This window comes from Carassius carassius, chromosome 22 (genome assembly GCF_963082965.1).
Source record: "Carassius carassius chromosome 22, fCarCar2.1, whole genome shotgun sequence".
Taxonomy (NCBI): domain Eukaryota; kingdom Metazoa; phylum Chordata; class Actinopteri; order Cypriniformes; family Cyprinidae; genus Carassius; species Carassius carassius.
This window is the reverse complement of record NC_081776.1, coordinates 5923820-5942080: the sequence shown is the minus strand read 5'-3', so window position 1 is coordinate 5942080 and position 18261 is coordinate 5923820. Positions and strand designations below refer to the sequence as shown.

The following is an 18261-nucleotide window of genomic DNA, read 5'->3' as shown; positions in this document are numbered from 1 at the left end:
TAATAAAATATGTAACAAAATATATTAAACACTAAATAAAAACATATAAAATATTATAAGTATTATAATAAAAATTGGTTAATAAAATAACATATAAAACATTTAATACACATATATTTGGATAATATGAATGATAATAATATATAACCTAAAATAAATATATAACCTATATAATTAACAATACAACACAATAATTATAAAAAATAATAAATTAATATTAATATAAATATATTTAGAGAAAATATATAAATAATATACAAAATAATGAAATAATATAATAAAAATTTTATAATATGAAAATATATTAAATAATACACAGACACACATGTGTATATGAATAAAAAAAAAATATATATATATATATATATATATATATATATATATATATATATATATATATATATATATATATATATACAGTACAGACCAAAAGTTTGGAAACATTACTATTTTTAATGTTTTTGAAAGAAGTTTTTTTCTGCTCATCAAGCCTGCATTTATTTGATCAAAAATAAAGAAAAAAACATAAAAAAAGTAATATTGTGAAATATTATTACAACTTAAAATAATAGTTTTCTAATTGAATATACTTTTAAAAAAAATAATATATTCCTGTGATGCAAAGCTGAATTTTCAGCATCATTACTCCAGCCTTCAGTGTGACATGTAACATCCAGTCTATCACATGGTCATTTAGAAATCATTCTAATATTCTGATTTATTATGAGTGTTGGAAACAGTTCTGCTGTCTAATATATTTGATGAATAAAAGGTTAAAAAGAACTGCATTTATTCAAAATAAAAACAAATTTCTAATAATATATATTCTAATAATATATTTTCTTTACTATCACTTTTTATCAATTTAACGCATCCTTGCTGAATAAAAGTATTGATTTTATTTAAAAAGAAGAAAGAAAGAAAAAATTACTGACCCCAAATTACTGACCAGTAGTGTATATTGTTATTACAAAATATTTATATTTTAAAAACATAGGTTCTTTTTTTTTGTTTGTTTTTTTTACTTTTTATTCATCAAAGTATCCTCAAAAAGTATCACATGTTCTGAAAAATATTAAGCAGCAGAACTGTTTCCAACTTTGATAATGAATCATTTCTAAAGGATCATGTGATAATGATCCTAAAAATTCAGCTTTGCATCACAGAAATAAATGATAATTTAAAGTATAGTACATTTAAAAACAATTATTTTAAATTGTAATAATATATCACAATATTACATTTTTTTCTGTATTTTTGATCAAATAAATGCAGGCTTGATGAGCAGAAGTACTGTATATATATATATATATATATATATATATATATATATATATATATATATATACAGTATAATACATAATACATATAAAGGAATCCCTGAATGCCTCTCCACACAACTCAGTGCGTGAGCATGTTTTATCTGGAATCACTCACCTGCAGGCTGGTGACGGTATATATATATATATATATATATATATATGTGCACATATGCTCACCATTGTCTAGCTCAGTGATGTAACACTCCTCCACTGCTCCAGATGGTGTGTGCACCTTAGCCTCAATCGCCCCTCTCGCTCCGTTCAGCTGCACGGCAAACGAGGCCTCTTGGTTCACCTTCAAACCCATCTCCTGCAGAGACACAGCCACATAGACTATCTTTGTATATCATCTATTTTTCAGAAGTTTAAAAAAAGTATGTAAAGATAAGCCTTTCTCACTACGCATATTCACAATGGCCAACATAACAAATGATTTGCTACTTCGTACTCCTTCTACACTCCTCGTGAAGTGAACTGCAAGTACACTTGTCTCGACTCATGATAAGCTGTCCTGTGCTCTCCATCAAGAGCTCTCACAGTCTCTCAGAGAGTGTGTTGATAAAGGAATCCCTGAATGCCTCTCCACACAACTCAGTGCGTGAGCATGTTTTATCTGGAATCACTCACCTGCAGGCTGGTGACGGTAAGTAGGCGGGCGTCATCTGACACTGATGCAATAGGAACGATGAAAGGGCTGTCTGGGATATGCTCATCGTTGAATTTGATTGACACCTCATAGTCACCTGAAGTTAAATAAATAAATGAGTGTAAGTGAAAATTATTCATAAAATTCAAATGGAAGATTCCATTACTAAAGCAAACACTACACTGAAATTAGCATTAGCACTTACCAGGTTCCTGTACTACATAGGCCACCCCACAGGAACCATCCTTCCTGTCCTCAAAGGAAATCTCTGCTTTGCTGGGCCCCTCAACAGCTATTGACAAACCACCAGCACCGGCCTCACGGGTCCAGATACTGAACTCAGCTAAAAATCAAAAAAGTTAAATATATATACAGTATTTATTAGTATTTAAAATAAATATTTAAAAAACTGATAATATTTAAAATATATATTTTAATTTTTCATTTAGTTTTTTAAGGTACATCAACTTTAAGCTTGTTGAAAACCATGGTTGTAACAGATAACTAAAAGCATAAAAATGGTTACTTTAAAATAAATGTTAACTAAAATAAATAAAATAAAATATCAACTTATTTTATTTTTGCTAGTTGCCAAGGCAAATTTTCTAATTCTCGTTTAACATTTAGTAATGAAATACCTAAAACTGAAATAAAAATGTATAAAAACAACAAAAAGACTTTAACTAAAATTAAAATTAAAACAGAAAATTAAAAACTAAAAACTAATTAAAAATATTAATTTAAAACTATAATAGTATCTTTACACTAAAATAACAAGTTTTTTTACATTTAAAAATATATTGTTTTTTCATCTACTATTTATATTTTACTTTATTTCAATGAACAACAATTATTTCTAACAGTTTTAGTTTTAGTCTTGTCTCTTACCTGGAATTCCAGCCACACCTCTGTCCAATCCAGTACCACCAGCCCGAACCTTATGGGCCCCTCCCTCTCCCAGGGGCCCCACAGTGAACTGGAAGGGGCTTCCAGGGACATGCTGTCCCCTGTATTTGACATTGACAGTGTGGGGGCCCATCTCCTGAGGCACAAAACGCACACTATAGGTGCTGTCATCTCCTTCTATGATCTCAGCATCCTCCGTGTTACCACTGGGACTCGTCACCTGTGCGGTCATTTCCTGCGTACCTGATTCACCTGGGAGAGAAAGAGGGAAAGGAAAAGAGAATGACACACATGAGACATTTCACTTAAAATTTCAGGCATTTCTTCTATAAAAGATGATGTATTGGCTGGGCAGCCCGCAGAGTTGAAGGCTGCTCAGATTTTCCAGCTTGTTTCTCCTGTCATAAAGGTCTGCAGTGGAAAAAGTGGACTCATTGCCACCCAAAACTCCATAAGCACACATATACCATGATATCATCACACAGACATACAATAAGAAACTTGAAAGAAAGTTCCTGTAAGAGTAAATAGTAAAGTATATATATATATATATATATATATATATATATATAAATGACCTTTAACCTGCAAACAACGCTTAATGACACACACACACACACACACCCTCTGATTGTCGTTCCTGGGCACTACTGAAGGATCCCAGGTTTTCCCTGCCCAGAAATCCACCGAAAACATCCTTGAAGGGATTGCCCCCCACCTGGGTGCTCTCCTCCACCCGCACTTCCCGTTTAGTCTCGCCAGCGCGGGTCTTGCTGATCTCGGTGCGTTCTGTGCGTGTGTAGGTATGGCTGCTGCGTGTGAAGGTACGGGTGTGTCGCTCTTGGGCCGAAACCATCTGAAACCAGTTCCCTGCAGACGTGGAACCCGAAAGACAGAGGAGGAAGGAAAGAGAAGAAGGAAGAAAGGGAGTGATGAAAAAGGAGAAACAAGAAATGCATGCTTCCAAGCAGAATGGTAACATATTCTGTTTTATTTCTTTTTTTTATCAAAACTTAAATTCTATACAGCTTCATACAGAATTTTCTGATTCAAGATACAGGAAGTGACATGTGTGACAGTGGGAAACAGGTGGGAAAAAGAGACAAACTCTATGTCTGAATAGGCCTATAGTAGTAGGCAAAAAATAGTATGTGAGACGAGTAGTATGTCAGATTTCATAGAACAGTAGGCAAAAACCCTTTTGGTGAGATGATGTAGTAAGCATCTGATTTACACTACATATCCCATGAGTCCACAGGAGTCAATCATTCTCTCATCACCTGGAATCTTGAGGTTGAGGTCACAAGTGCTGCCCACCGAGGCGATTGACGGTGCCTGTCTCTTTCTGGTGATACTCTCCTTCATTCTTCCCTCGCCCAGAACTTTCACTGTAAATGGACTTCCTGTGGCGCAACATAAAGAGTTTAAAGGAGTTGCCCACCTCAGAAGGGAAGCATCTTAAAGAGACTTAAGTTTGAGAGCTGTGCTGTACCTGGCACATGTTGGTCGGCAAATTTTATGTTGATGATGTAAGTTCCGGGTTCGGTTGGGCAGTAGGTCACTTTGCATGTTCCGTCGTCCACATCCGAACAGTTAATGTCAACTTTGCTGGGCCCCTCGATGGACAGACCGAGACCTCCATAACCTAAGGTAACCAAGTGGGTTTTACGATTTAATACAGTTTAGGAAAAGCAGAGAAAGTACACATGGTTTAAATTGGTTATACGAAAGTTGCTTGATAAAATTCCGAAATTTTGCCGGCAAAAAAAGAAAAAAACATGCTGTACATTATGGAAGCCACAAATATCCTAGAAAACCATTTACCTGCACTTCTGGTGTCCACAATGAACTCAGCCACTTCAAAGGTGTGTCCTTCAATCAGTCCTTTCCCAAACACCTTCACCTTACTGGCGTCTCCAATCTCAGACTGGCCCACCATGATCTTGAATGGGCTGTTGGTCACGTGTTTTCCATTCTTCTTCACGCTGACCACATGCTCACCCACCTCTTTAGGAGTGAAGGATATTCCTAAAGGCAAAGAGCAAACGGAATGAGTTCTTTTTTTAGGTTTATAAAGTATTTTACGGTAGCACAGTCATATCCAACAGAAAAGATAGGCCTCAGGGTTTGGCTGTACATCAAAGGCCTTTTCTGAGCTGATAGTCGATTCTCTTTGAAATCACAGGAAGGAGCTCTTAGTCTCAAATTAGGTTTTAGAGGCAAACACTACAGGCATCAACTCATCAGAAAGTTTCAGAGTTTGATTGCTGACATTAGTCAGAGGTCTAAGACTTTCTTGTTATGAAAAACCTTACAAGTTTATCTAGTCTCTAAAAGTGGTATAATTACATTCACAGTCTTCTGGGAAAATGTACCTAAATATTGGTGACTCATCTTGTTTGCAGGGGTGTACACAAACTTCAATAAGTCCTATCTGAACTTCCTGTTGGAAAAGTAAAATTTGGGGTCTTTTAAACCCTAAGTTACTGAATCCATTCACAAATAATGTGATCTGGCTTCTTTATATTCCACTTTATCTGCTCAGTCGTGACGCATGTAGGTGCTGGCAGGCCTGACGAGTGACTAACCGATGTGGCGGTTTGGCAGTCTCTTCAGCAGGCAGGGCTCCTCGTTGCCAGATGGGGCTCTGATGCTCGCGGCCAGGGAGCTCAGGTCCGTCTCTGTGATCTTCAGTGACACGTCTGTGGCTGTGCCAACATTTAGTTGGGACGTCCTCATGGAGTCATCACCTTCATCAAGAATGAGACAGAAATATATGTGTGTTTATATATATATACATATATATATATATATATATATATATATATACACACAACTAACATATATGCTCCAGTTATTAAAAATAAACATTTACTGTGCGGGTGCAACCCCAGTTCCGTTGCGGAGAGCAAAAGTGAGAGTGTTGTGAGGGGCAAAGTGAGAGTGAGACAGAAGGAGGGGGGAAACAGATACTTCCTGTTTCTAAAAACTCTCAGGAAGTGGCTCCTACTTTTAGAAGCACTTCAGATGTGGTTCAATTCTCCAGGTGTGAAGACGCGCACACACATAAACACACACGACAGCTAATTTAGTGATTCACAGACGTTATGGAGAGACATAACTTTGCCCTCTCTTGTTCATCCTCTCTCTCTCACTCATACCCATATTTGGGCACATACAAACCCCTACCTGTGATCTTGGCTGTAAAGGGGCTTCCAGCAATGTGCTTGTCATCAAACTTGACGATTATATTATAGTCTCCTGGTGCTGTTGGCATGTAGGACACAGTGCAGGTGCCATCTTTATTATCCTTACAGCTGATCTCTGCCTTAGAGGGGCCTTCCACTGCCAAAGACAGACCACCTGAGAGAAGATGAGACAGCAGTGTAGGAAGTCAATATGAAACTAATGCAATGTGGCCGTTTGGCTGCTGGGCTTGGTGTGTGTGTGTTACCTTCTCCAGCGTCCTTAGTGACGATTGTGAAGGTGGTGGGTTTGTTGACCATGCCGTGACTCAGACCAGGGCCATATGCATTCACATGCCCGCTGTTAATGGCATCTACATAGAACTGCAGTGGACTTCCTGTAAAAGCAATGTTAAAAGAGTGACACTTCATGTTTAAAGATGATCAACATCAATCACAGAAACGAACAATTATTACATTAGAGCAGCAAACATCTAATTGTGTTGATACCTGGAATGTGATTCCCGTCATATTTGATGTCCATCTCATGTAGGCCCTTCTCGGTGGGGGCATATTTGACCGTCACAGTCCCATCCTTGTTATCAGTGATGTGAAGATGGGCAGTTTTACCAGAGGGCATACGAACCTCACCTAAAAAAACAAAATGCAATCTTTAGAAATAATAAATTCTGTAGGCCTCTGTAAAAAGATGCATGCTTCATTGCACCTCTAATAATTATCGACTTTTTAGTTTTTTTAATAAGTGTTAATACCTGTAATCTCCCCCTTTTGTACAGTAAATGGAATGACCAGATTGAACGGGCGAAGCATTGGCTCCATGGCATCCACTGCAGTGATTGGTTCCTCCGTGGCCTAGAAGAGAAAGAGATTTCAGCATCACTGCACTGCTAACTAAGAAACAGTGAGAAGATATAAGTGCATGCAATGGGTTAATGGCAGGAAAACGAAAAACAGTCAAGGGCCCAGGCTGGTTGGACTGCAGCAGATGGAATAAATTCATAAAAGCAGCAGCAACAAAGAACCTTGTGCAAAACAATCCCTCTGCACTTGGAGATCAGCACCTACCATGATCAACCTACTAGCCATTTAATAAAAAAAGACATCAGCAGTAAAGCTCATGAGAAATTATGCAAAGATGGATGAAATGAAAAGGAGTAATGACAAAGGCTGAGGAGCAGAGAGCGTTAAGGACATTATCGGATGACTAGGGCTGGTGTGTACCCAGTGGGGGGTGTAGCCCTGATAGGGGGCGTAGGGCTGCTGTAACTGTAGTTTATCACATGGTTCCTCGATTATAGGGATGGTATCAGATGCCTGGAGAAGGAGGTGGTCACATGTTTAGGGCTTCACAAGACACACATTTACATGCAGCCAATTGAATTTGACCCAAACAAACATTTGTTAAACATCATCTCAATGAATAAGGTACAAAAAGGTTTTTATTTGGGAGAATTATTATTTTATAAAAACACACCATGCACTTGTAGCCATATTTTGAAATGATATATGATCATCTGCTTTAAAAAAACAAAAAACAAATATAACACACTACTGGGGTCAGTAATTTTATTTTAATAAATGAAATTTTATTAATAAGATTCGGGAGGAGCGCGTCAGATACTTAGCCTAATCAACACAGGTGGACCATAATCAAGTAATCAATCCCATAGTATAAATATCGCTGACTTCCCTCTATCCATTGACGGTTTATCAGCATCCCTCCTCCACCCCATCTCCTCACTTTGAGTTCACTTTATAAATAGACGGGGAAGGGGGGGTACTCTAGGTTCGGGCCATTCCCGAGCTCGGAGCCCTTCCCCGGACAGCACGCCAAATACGCATACCATACCTCAGCTAATTATATGTAAGCGTGAACTAGTGAAATTTGTATTTAACACCAGCAAGGATGCATCAAATTGATCAAAAGTAACAGTAAAGACTTTGTTACAAAAATGTTGTATTTAAAATAATCGTTGTTATTTTGAATGTTTATTCATAAGGAATCTTGGAAGAAATCTTGTTTTCTACAGAAATCATTAGGCAGCACAACTGTTTTCAACAATGATAATAATAATAATAATAATGAGGAATGTCTGGAGCATTAAATAAACATATTAGAATGATTTCTGAAGGATCATGTGACACTGAAGACTGGATTAACGATGCAGAAATTTCAGCTTTACATCACAGGAATAAATCACATTTGAAAATATATTCAAATAGAAAACAGTTATTTTAAATCGTATTAATATTTCAGAATATTGCTTTTTTTTACTGTATTTGTGATCAAATAAATGCAAACAGTTTTCTTTAAAAAAAAAAACTTAGCAACCGCAAAAATGTTGTATAGTAGTTTACAAATATTATGCAAAAAACACTATTCAGAATGCATAGCAACAGAAGGTGCTCACCACCACATGGAAGGGGCTGTTAGGAATGTGCTCTCCTCCAAAGCGGATGGTGATGATGTATTTCCCAGGTTCTGGAGCGGTATAGTAGATATCAAATGTCCCGTCCGCGTTCTCCACCACATCCACGTCTAGCTCCGCCCCGTCTGGAGTTGACACTTTGCAAGTGACCTTCCCCTTCCCAGCAGCCTTTGCATCCACAGTTATAACAGTCTCCTCGCCAATTTGAATAGTTGGTCCGAGTCCAGAGCCTGTCCATGGGACCGCAATCACAACAAAGCAAATTTACTACACCATTCAGAGAATTATAGTCTGAATTCATGTACACTGGGCCACTTTTTGCAATTCATTTCAGTGACAAAGAATGGCCTAAACTGATCCTACATAAAATGCTTGCAAAATTTAATATAGATAACTTATGTTGATTTTTAAAAACTCACCCAATCCGTGTCCACCAATTGACACTACAAATCAACAAGAGGAGCTGTGAGAATTCATGATCATGCTGAGATTGCATTTTAATGAAACAATAAGTCACATACTGTAGAGACATATGTACGATAGATGTCTGCAACTTACCTGTCACATGGCATTTGCTGGCATCTCCACTGGGCAGAGCATGTATGCGGTAGGGGGAGTATGGGATCTCATCTCCGCCATATTTTATTGTAATAGTGTAGCGTCCTGTCATATCTGGGACGTAGGACACGGTGTATGTTCCATCTCTGTTATCTCGAATGTTCGCTTTCTTTGGTTTTCCTTCTGGGTCCTGCACAATTAATGAGTTGTTATAGTGTGTTCATGCAAATGGGAATGCATGTGCATGTGTGAATATATTCATTGGCTCTTGTTAGCCTGCATATAGAAATCTGATTTCTCATTTGAATACAACAACGATTTAACTAATTGATAAATTAAAATGTAGCCAATATTCAACAAGGCAATATTCCTCATACAATTACATAGCAAGCATCTATAACTGTTAGTCATGTAGTGGAAAACCACATATAGGGTTTTAGCCTAAATCTAATGACAGGTCAGTCCACAGAGACCACATAAGGGCAACATTAAGGGTGTCAAGTCCCCTTGACTGCTACAAAATGATCAAGTATGGCTGTCTGGGAGAAAGGTTCACGCTCACATTCAAAAATGCCACTTTTGTGCAAGACAAAGATGTTTCTGGACGCTTTTGCATATGTGCAGTTTGGTTTTGGTTTGAGTGAAGTTTTCTCCCTTCCTTTTCAGAATGTAAAGTAGTATGATTATAAAAAAACAAGGATCACCCTCAAGAAATTACAAGTCATTTCTTGCACTTCACTGTCACAGTAATATGGGTGGAACCAAGAGGACACAAAAAGTGACTGACTGACATTTAGATAGATAGATAGATAGATAGATAGATAGATAGATAGATAGATGGATGGATGGATGGATGGATGGATGGATGGATGGATGGATGGATGGATGGATGGATGGATGGATGGATGGATGGATGGATGGATGGATGGATGGATGGATGGATGGATGGATGGATGGATGGATGGATGGATAGACAGACAGACAGACAGACAGACAGACAGACAGACAGACAGACTGATAGATAGATAGATAGATAGATAGATAGATAGATAGATAGATAGATAGATAGATAGATAGATAGATAGATAGATAGATAGATAGATAGATAGATAGATAGATAGATAGATAGATAGATAGATAGATAGATAGATAGATAGATGGATGGATAGAGCAGCCAAAGGAGCAGGGGAACTTGGGCAGGGAGTACAGTAGCAAGGAGTCGGTCCATGAGCACTTAGGGGCCTAAGGCAAATGGGAGGGATGCCAGACATGGTGAGTTATAACAACAAGAGGAGGCCAAAAGGAGGGGCAGGCCTTACACATCCTTTCCTAAGAATATGGAAGGGGATGGTGCCCTTTACATTGTGGTTCTCCCACACCCTCCTACCCCAGTGAAGTTTTCTCCCTTCCTTTTCAGAATGTAAAGTAGTATGATTATAAAAAAACAAGGATCACCCTCAAGAAATTACAAGTCATTTCTTGCACTTCACTGTCACAGTAATATGGGTGGAACCAAGAGGACACAAAAAGTGACTGACTGACATTTAGATAGATAGATAGATATGGATGGATGGATGGATGGATGGATGGATGGATAGACAGACAGACAGACAGACAGACAGACAGACAGACAGACAGACAGACAGACAGACTGATAGATAGATAGATAGATAGATAGATAGATAGATAGATAGATAGATAGATAGATAGATAGATAGATAGATAGATAGATAGATAGATAGATAGATAGATAGATAGATAGATAGATAGATAGATAGATAGATAGATAGATAGATAGATAGATAGATAGATAGATAGATAGATAGATAGATAGATAGATAGATAGATAGATAGATAGATAGATAGATAGATAGATAGATGGATGGATAGAGCAGCCAAAGGAGCAGGGGAACTTGGGCAGGGAGTACAGTAGCAAGGAGTCGGTCCATGAGCACTTAGGGGCCTAAGGCAAATGGGAGGGATGCCAGACATGGTGAGTTATAACAACAAGAGGAGGCCAAAAGGAGGGGCAGGCCTTACACATCCTTTCCTAAGAATATGGAAGGGGATGGTGCCCTTTACAATGTGGTTCTCCCACACCCTCCTACCCCAGTCCTCCACAAACACAGAGGCCTCTTGCCTGCACCCATCCGGACCCTACAGTGACAGCAGGGAAGGGGTCAGAGGTCAGGGTAGAGGAAGTGGAGGGGGGACAGTGGCCGTTAAAGCACAAGTGATCATCAAGGGAAACCTCTGTCTTAAAGCATGAAAAAAAAAGAAAGAGGCCTGAGCGAGTGTTGATGTAACTCACCAGAATCTGTACAGTGAGAAGACCCTCGCCTGCGTCACGGGCATCGATGGTGAACTCCACCGGCAGGCTGGCGGGAACCCCGGAAGCGTTCAGTCCAGGACCACTGGCACGGACTTTACTGGCATCATGAGCAGGCAACACCTTGATCTTAAATGGACTTAAAAGGTAAAAAAAAAGGACAACAAACACATTTAATCATCACATTCTTCCTTTATTTGGAAGTGTTCTTCTAGTTTCTAAATCACCTCTAAAGATTTTGGTCACAGCCTATTTGCTTCATTAATATTAAGACTTTATTAATTCTTTGAGAAGCCCGCTCACCTGCGTGGCACTTCTTGGTCTGCATATTTGACACACACAGTGTACGGTCCATCTTTAGCAGGAGTGTAGATCACTGTGTGTGTGCCATCCCCATTGTCTGTGATATTCACTGGCTCTGTCGCCCCTAGAATAACAACACAGATGTTCTCTCTGCATCCCTGTCATCTAGTCTAGACAACTGTAAAACACTCTTGATGAATGGGTCTGCAGGCTTCATATGGACATTACTGAATGCAAATCCAGGACTTTTTCCACCACCAGTTTGTTATTTTCAAGGTCATCTCAAACTAATTTACAAACTTGGAACTATAGCTATGGTTTTTGTGTCCTTTCACTTACAGTCATTCACTTCCTCAGATTTGCTAAACACATACAAATATTCTGTTCACATTTTAAGTCAGTCTTTCTGGTATTCTAGTACTTACATTTCTAAAACATAAATTGCACTAATATACTTCAAGGAATTTTTTCAAACTGTGTGTGTTTTTCCAGTCTATTTTCACCTGTAGGTCCATACAGCAGCACCTCCAGTGGGGCGAGTCCAGCTTTGCTGCAGTCCACGGTGAAGGTCTGAGGAACGTGGGCTCTAACTCCACTGCCCAAACCAGGACCAGAACACTTCACCTTACTAGGATCCACCAGCTCCCTCACAGGCACCCTGAATGGACTACCTAAAAACCCACAAAAACTGTACAGTTGCTTTTTCTTCATAAAATCCAAAAACAGACCCTGAGGTATGAAATATTCGAGCATTAAATCAAACTGTCATGATTATTCGCTTTCAAACGTCTTAACACTCTCATATTCTCAAACTGCTGAAACACAATTTCAATGCATAATTAGTGTGAGTTCAATTAGAAACAAACCATAAAATGAGTTAGACAGAAGGAAATTACATCATACCTGGGATAGGCAGACCTCCGAATGTGATGTTGACGTCATATTCTCCAGGAGTGAAAGGAATATACTCAACGCTACAGCTGCCATCTTTGTTATCTTTACAAGACATCTTAGCTTCTGATGGACCCTCGATGGCCAATCCAAGACCACCTGTGCCAGCACCCCTGAAAGAAATACAGGAAATACAGACATGGGAGAAAACATAAGTTACAGTAAAATAAAAAAAAAGTTATGTATTATATTTAGCCCTGTTCACATCCAGTCCAAAACATGTAGACACCAATGTTTAAACTAGTAAACCAGATTTTTTTACACTAAAACTAAAAACTAAATTTTCATCACTCTCAGTGAATGCATTGAATGATTGGTGAGGGGTTTTTTTCAGTATCCAAACTATTTAAAAAGAGTCAGCGATTACATAAAACAACTGCTCATAAAGGGATTTCAGACTGTTTTTTACTCAACGTTTCCAAAAAAAAATGTTCAACAGCAGGTTTTTAAAGAAATATGTACCTGGTTTCCACAGTGAAGCGGTTGGGTTTGTTGACCAGACCCTCTTCCAGACCGGGACCGTATGCACGTACACGGCTGGGATCACAACCTTCGGTTACCGCCACCCTAAACGGGCTCTTGGGGACAGGTACCTCATCATACAGCACCTCTATCACATGCACACCTGCACAAAGACAAAAATTAAAGCATGTTTCATGTTTCAAATTTCATGCTGGAAAGTACTTTCTCATTCTGCCAAGCTTTAAATTTATTGGCTGGCTATAAGGGTGCCTCAGTGTATCTTATCCTGTCTAAGAAGTGCCTTCTTTGATAGGAAGAGACTGTGTGTTACCATACGGAGAGGGACTGGGTTTTTTTTTTTTCATCTCAGTCGATAATTGTGATGGAATATTATCAAGGCATCATAGCAAAACAGACATCAGCAGTCTCTGCTCAAAACACAATGAACAATGAATGAATTTTCATCTCACAACACTGATGTCCACACAGAACAATCAATACAGCAGCCGTGCTCAGAATAAAATACAGCTCTGAGTGTGTGTGTCCCATGATAAAAGGGAGGTTCAGTTCAGAAGAAATGCCAATATGGCCTGTTAAATTAATGAAGACTGGGGTGGAAAATCAGGCTGGCCTCAGTCAGCATGAAGTAAGAAAATGACAGACATGCAAATTATGCAAATGATATAATATTCAGTTATTGTGTCAACTCAAAGTGCATGAATAAAAAATTTCTGACAGAGAAAAATACAGAATTGTGGCCTGGTCTAGTTTTACCGCCTACAGGCCCTTGGATTGAGGATTGTCCCTTTTTACAATTTCTAGTACTATTGATAATTTGTTCTTTCTGTCTCATGTACAATAAATGTGTTAAAAACAACTGTAACTTCCAAAGTAATAGACACCAGAAGAGTCAAGCTTAAAACCCCCATTAAGAATATGCCCAAGAATATGCAAAAGAAAATAAATAAATTAGATGGCTGGAATTTTTTAGGGCTTTTATTTTACTGTAATATAGCAATTTTTGTTTAATGTAAATTTTAATTTTATTTAATTTATTTTAAATACTAAAAAATTTTCTGTGTGATTCATCCAAATGAAAAAGTTTTTTTTCCCTGTGTAAAGAATATCTTACCATCCTCATATGCTGTATACTCCACTCTGTAAGTGCCGTCTCCTTTGTCGGTGATGAACGCATCAGTGTTGGCACCTGATGGGTTAACAATATGAACTTTCATGTGGTTTCCGCCCATCTTGCTGTGAACCCGAGTGTCAACAACAAAGTGTGTAGTGACCTCTCGGAGTACCCCTGTGAAAATATACCAAGTTTTGAAACACATTGTTAAACACATTGGTACTAAACACAAGCACATTTAGATGGGCCTTCTTACCTCTGGGCTCTACTCCTGGACCATAGACCTTGATTCCACTGGTATCAAGAGCAGGATCTACCTGCACCCTTGCAGGGAACTTCGACACTGCCTGTCCTCCGTATTTAATCGTGATGGTGTACATTCCGTGGAAAGGAGGGATGTAGGTGATAGAATATGTTCCATCGCTGTTATTCTGGACATGAACCTCAGCCTGCGCTCCTGAATCTGAAATAATCTCGATGGTCAACTCTGCATCTCCTGCTTTAGAGCAGTCCACCGTGAATGATGACGCTTCATTGACCTTTCCTCTCTCCAGTCCTGGTCCACTAGCTGTGACCTTGCTAGGGTCAAAGACAGACTGAACCATAGCTTTGAAGGGAGAACCAGGGATGTGAGCATCAGCAAACAGGATGTTAATGGAATACTCTCCAGGCTCAGTGGGCAGATAGGACACTGAGCAAGATCCATCGCCGTTGTCCTGGCACTCGATCTTGGCTTCACACGGGCCCTCCACAGTCAGCCCGAGACCCCCTGTACCTGCACCTTTGGTGTCGATGGCAAACGGAGCGGGTTTACCCACAATACCTCCCTTCAGGCCAGGGCCATAGGCTCTCACCTTGAAATGAAAGTATGACAAAACTATGGTCAAGATTGCATTTTAATAACAAATCAAAATGGAATTCTAATCAGAAATAATCCGAAATGTAAAAAACCCATTTAAAAACCTGAAAGAGAACCAGAAAATGTAAAACTTTAATTTCAATCAGGACCACTTCCGTCAAGTATATTTTATGACAATTATAATTGCATACTGTTAGTGTTGGCGGTCTGGTTATGTTCTGGGCAACACTCCACACGCCTGTCCATGCAGCCATGCTTGGAACAGAACCATTATAAGCATACATAATTACAATTTACAATTACATGGTTGTAAACAAAATGTGATCGAGACTGCTTCCAATGAAGAGACTGCAAAGAAAGAACAAAGTTACATTGGATTACAGGTTCAGTTGGTGGAGTTGGGGATGGAGGTGGGAGTTAATTGTAAGCAGCGATGCGATGGAATTTAAAATAGACTGCATGTGATAGGTGTCAAGACTAGATTGGTACAAGTCAGGAACAGCTGACTGTCGGCTGATGCAAGCGTGACTAACGTGGCCTGACTGAACTAACGAGATGCTCGATATATTTAAATTATACATGTTGTACACGTGGAAAGCAGAATAACTGATTCCAGAACTCTGGAATATTAAAAATTTATGTACATCTAAGGTAAAATGGCCACTCCAGGTGTACATCGAAATTTTTATAATTCAGCAGTCCAGCATGCTTTAGCAGTACTAGAGAACAGTCCAACATTTTTCAGATCCAACTATCTAATGATTCTCAGTGACGCCTTGGCCCAGGGACAGAGAATGGAGCAACCATTCCACATGTGGATGATTGGAACACTACATTTGAGTTCACTTTTCTCTGGCAGATCAGTTAAACACAACTGTCCTGTAATAATTTAATGGCTAAATGGCCTTTTGTGTTTGTTTCAGGCTTCTTTACTGACACAGCTAATATACAAACTAGAGTGTCTGGCTCAAGGAGAAGAAAAACCTTAACTGGAAACAAAAATGAAATTAAATGGAATTAAATAGGTTGACTTTGGAACCAGCATTCCTGGAGTAAACCTCTAGGAACAGAAATTTTGTTGCACTGAGGATCAAGAAAAGTTGTTTTATAAAATCTGGCTCTAGTTTAGTTTGAACATTCTGACTCTGGTTAGTGGCTCATAAACTCTCTGGAGGTCTTTCTGATTTGTGAGACAAAAATTTAACAGTACAGTCCAATTTCTCTTGTTACTCCTAAAATACATTCCATGTTTCTCCTCATAAGGAGAGCTTTATCATCACAGCCAGCAGTATGTTTGCAGCCCTCAGCTTGAGAAAGAATCCATTAATGACTTGAAATGTCAAGCCTGTATCGAAATCGCTAATGAAATCACTTAGTTAACACATGTTTTCCAATCAAAAGAATTTGCAGTTATCATGAATCAGTTCAATATGACAATGACGGGTAAACAAATGAATCACATTCTCCTATTTGTGACTCTTACCTTTGAGGGATCTGGAGGCATTACTCCCTCCACCGTGAAAGGACTTTCAGGCACTGGGTTTCCATCATAGCTGATGTCCACTTTGTAGGGCCCCTCTTCCGGGGGAATGTACTTAACAGTGTGCACCTCACTGGATGCTCCAGATTCAACCTTGCACGGGATTGGTCGGCGAGAAGGTGAAGTAATCTTGACGTCCACCATTCCTTGACCTCCTGCGCCATGTGTGTTTATGGTAAACTCCTCATCTTTCCCTACATCCACTTCTAAACACACAGGCACGCAAAATATGAACAAATAACTACAATCGACACAGCTAAAATTTCATTTCACACACAAACTGCTGTGGACTTACTGTTGTTGAGTCCTTGAACTTTGACCTTGTTTAGATCCAAAGGAGGAGCAACACTGATAGTAAAAGGGCTTTTGGGGATGGGGTCACCGCCATGGCACACAGATATGCTCATGTTAACCTGAAACACAAAACATACAGGAATGAGCAATATAGAATTTATAATAGTCTTAACATCATGTGACCTCTTGGTGTCTATTTATATGAACAGCAACCCAGTGTTGGAGTGTCTCACCTGCTGTAATGCAGTGTAACGCACAGTAAAAGAATAGTCATGGTTGTCAATGATCTCAAAGTCACTGACTGCTTCTCCTTTCCCAGCTGTAGTGAAGTGAACCTCAGGCGTGGCCTTGCCTGCTCCTTTAGTAAAGATCGTGAAGTGGGTCGGCTTGCCCACTTCCACACCTGTGACACAGACACATAACATGCAAATGAGATGAGCTGTCTTTACATACTTTTTTATGATTTCAATCACTGACAATCAAACTGACCAGTCTTGTTGAGTCCGGGACCCTCTGCTTTCACCTTATTGGCATCATGGGATGGATCGACTTTGATACGGAAGGGGCTAATTGGAATTTCCTGTTAATTCGTTAAAACATGGGGTTTATAGGTTTATAGGTCTCAAATTGCATAGAGAAAATGTTTATATTATTGGCTGAGACTTACTTGATCAGCAAACAGCACCATGATGGTGTAGCGTCCAGCTCCAGGAGGTGTATACTTCACTGTGAATGTGTCATTGTCATTTTTAATGATGTCAAAATCTATATCTGCTTCGGCAGGTCCCACCACGCCAGGAGCACACTTAATCCCAATGCTGACATCTCCTAAGGTGTCAGAACAGATGGGAGAAAAGGAATTATCGTCCATTTCCGAATTTGACCATAATAGATGTTTGGATAATGGTAGCAATCATGTTTGCTCTGACCTTGTCCAGCCTCGCTGCAATCCACAGTAAAGTATGTGGGTTCATTGGCCTTCAAGCCAGTCTTCTCCACTCCTGGTCCATGAACGTTCACATTCTCTGGGTGACTGCCTTCTCCAATGGTCACCTGAGAAATGTATAAAGACCAGAGTACTGTAAAACTAGAAATGTAAAGCTTTTGGAGGACAGTGGTTCTTGTAAAGTTATAATATGGAATCTATGATATAACATGGTCGTGTAAAAGGAAATTTTGAAAACTAACACTAGAAAAATATGGTCATGAACTTTCATTAAAAGGCTGAGGTTGTTGTAGATCCAGATTATGAAAGTTCTTGACAAACAGCAACATAAAAATGTCATCTGCTGGCTGAAGTCTGCCTGTTGATAGTGAGCTCTCA

The 18261-nt window shown here is 39.0% G+C and overlaps 1 protein-coding gene across 8 annotated transcripts in view; it reads right to left on the bottom strand.

The window, feature by feature from the left end:
* LOC132098800 (filamin-C-like) overlaps positions 1–18261 on the bottom strand; it is a 51296-nt gene that overhangs the window by 2665 nt on the left and 30370 nt on the right. For 2 of the 8 annotated variants that reach the window (XM_059505002.1, XM_059505004.1), the window contains 30 exons: positions 17867–17990; positions 17605–17765; positions 17427–17517; positions 17171–17340; positions 16939–17056; positions 16587–16849; positions 14501–15098; positions 14245–14418; positions 13113–13275; positions 12603–12763; positions 12203–12370; positions 11700–11823; positions 11379–11535; positions 9068–9257; positions 8929–8952; positions 8492–8739; positions 7302–7394; positions 6833–6932; positions 6570–6710; positions 6329–6457; positions 6064–6237; positions 5463–5624; positions 4699–4902; positions 4367–4519; positions 4155–4277; positions 3499–3744; positions 2857–3126; positions 2174–2311; positions 1950–2065; positions 1500–1632 (listed from right to left, as the gene is read on the bottom strand). In XM_059505002.1, coding sequence (XP_059360985.1) covers positions 1500–1632; positions 1950–2065; positions 2174–2311; positions 2857–3126; positions 3499–3744; positions 4155–4277; positions 4367–4519; positions 4699–4902; positions 5463–5624; positions 6064–6237; positions 6329–6457; positions 6570–6710; positions 6833–6932; positions 7302–7394; positions 8492–8739; positions 8929–8952; positions 9068–9257; positions 11379–11535; positions 11700–11823; positions 12203–12370; positions 12603–12763; positions 13113–13275; positions 14245–14418; positions 14501–15098; positions 16587–16849; positions 16939–17056; positions 17171–17340; positions 17427–17517; positions 17605–17765; positions 17867–17990 — 5116 coding nt within the window. The remainder of the gene's footprint in view (positions 1–1499; positions 1633–1949; positions 2066–2173; positions 2312–2856; positions 3127–3498; positions 3745–4154; positions 4278–4366; positions 4520–4698; positions 4903–5462; positions 5625–6063; positions 6238–6328; positions 6458–6569; positions 6711–6832; positions 6933–7301; positions 7395–8491; positions 8740–8928; positions 8953–9067; positions 9258–11378; positions 11536–11699; positions 11824–12202; positions 12371–12602; positions 12764–13112; positions 13276–14244; positions 14419–14500; positions 15099–16586; positions 16850–16938; positions 17057–17170; positions 17341–17426; positions 17518–17604; positions 17766–17866; positions 17991–18261) is intronic. The other 6 variants (XM_059505006.1, XM_059505008.1, XM_059505003.1 and 3 more) reach the window with 3 other exon arrangements.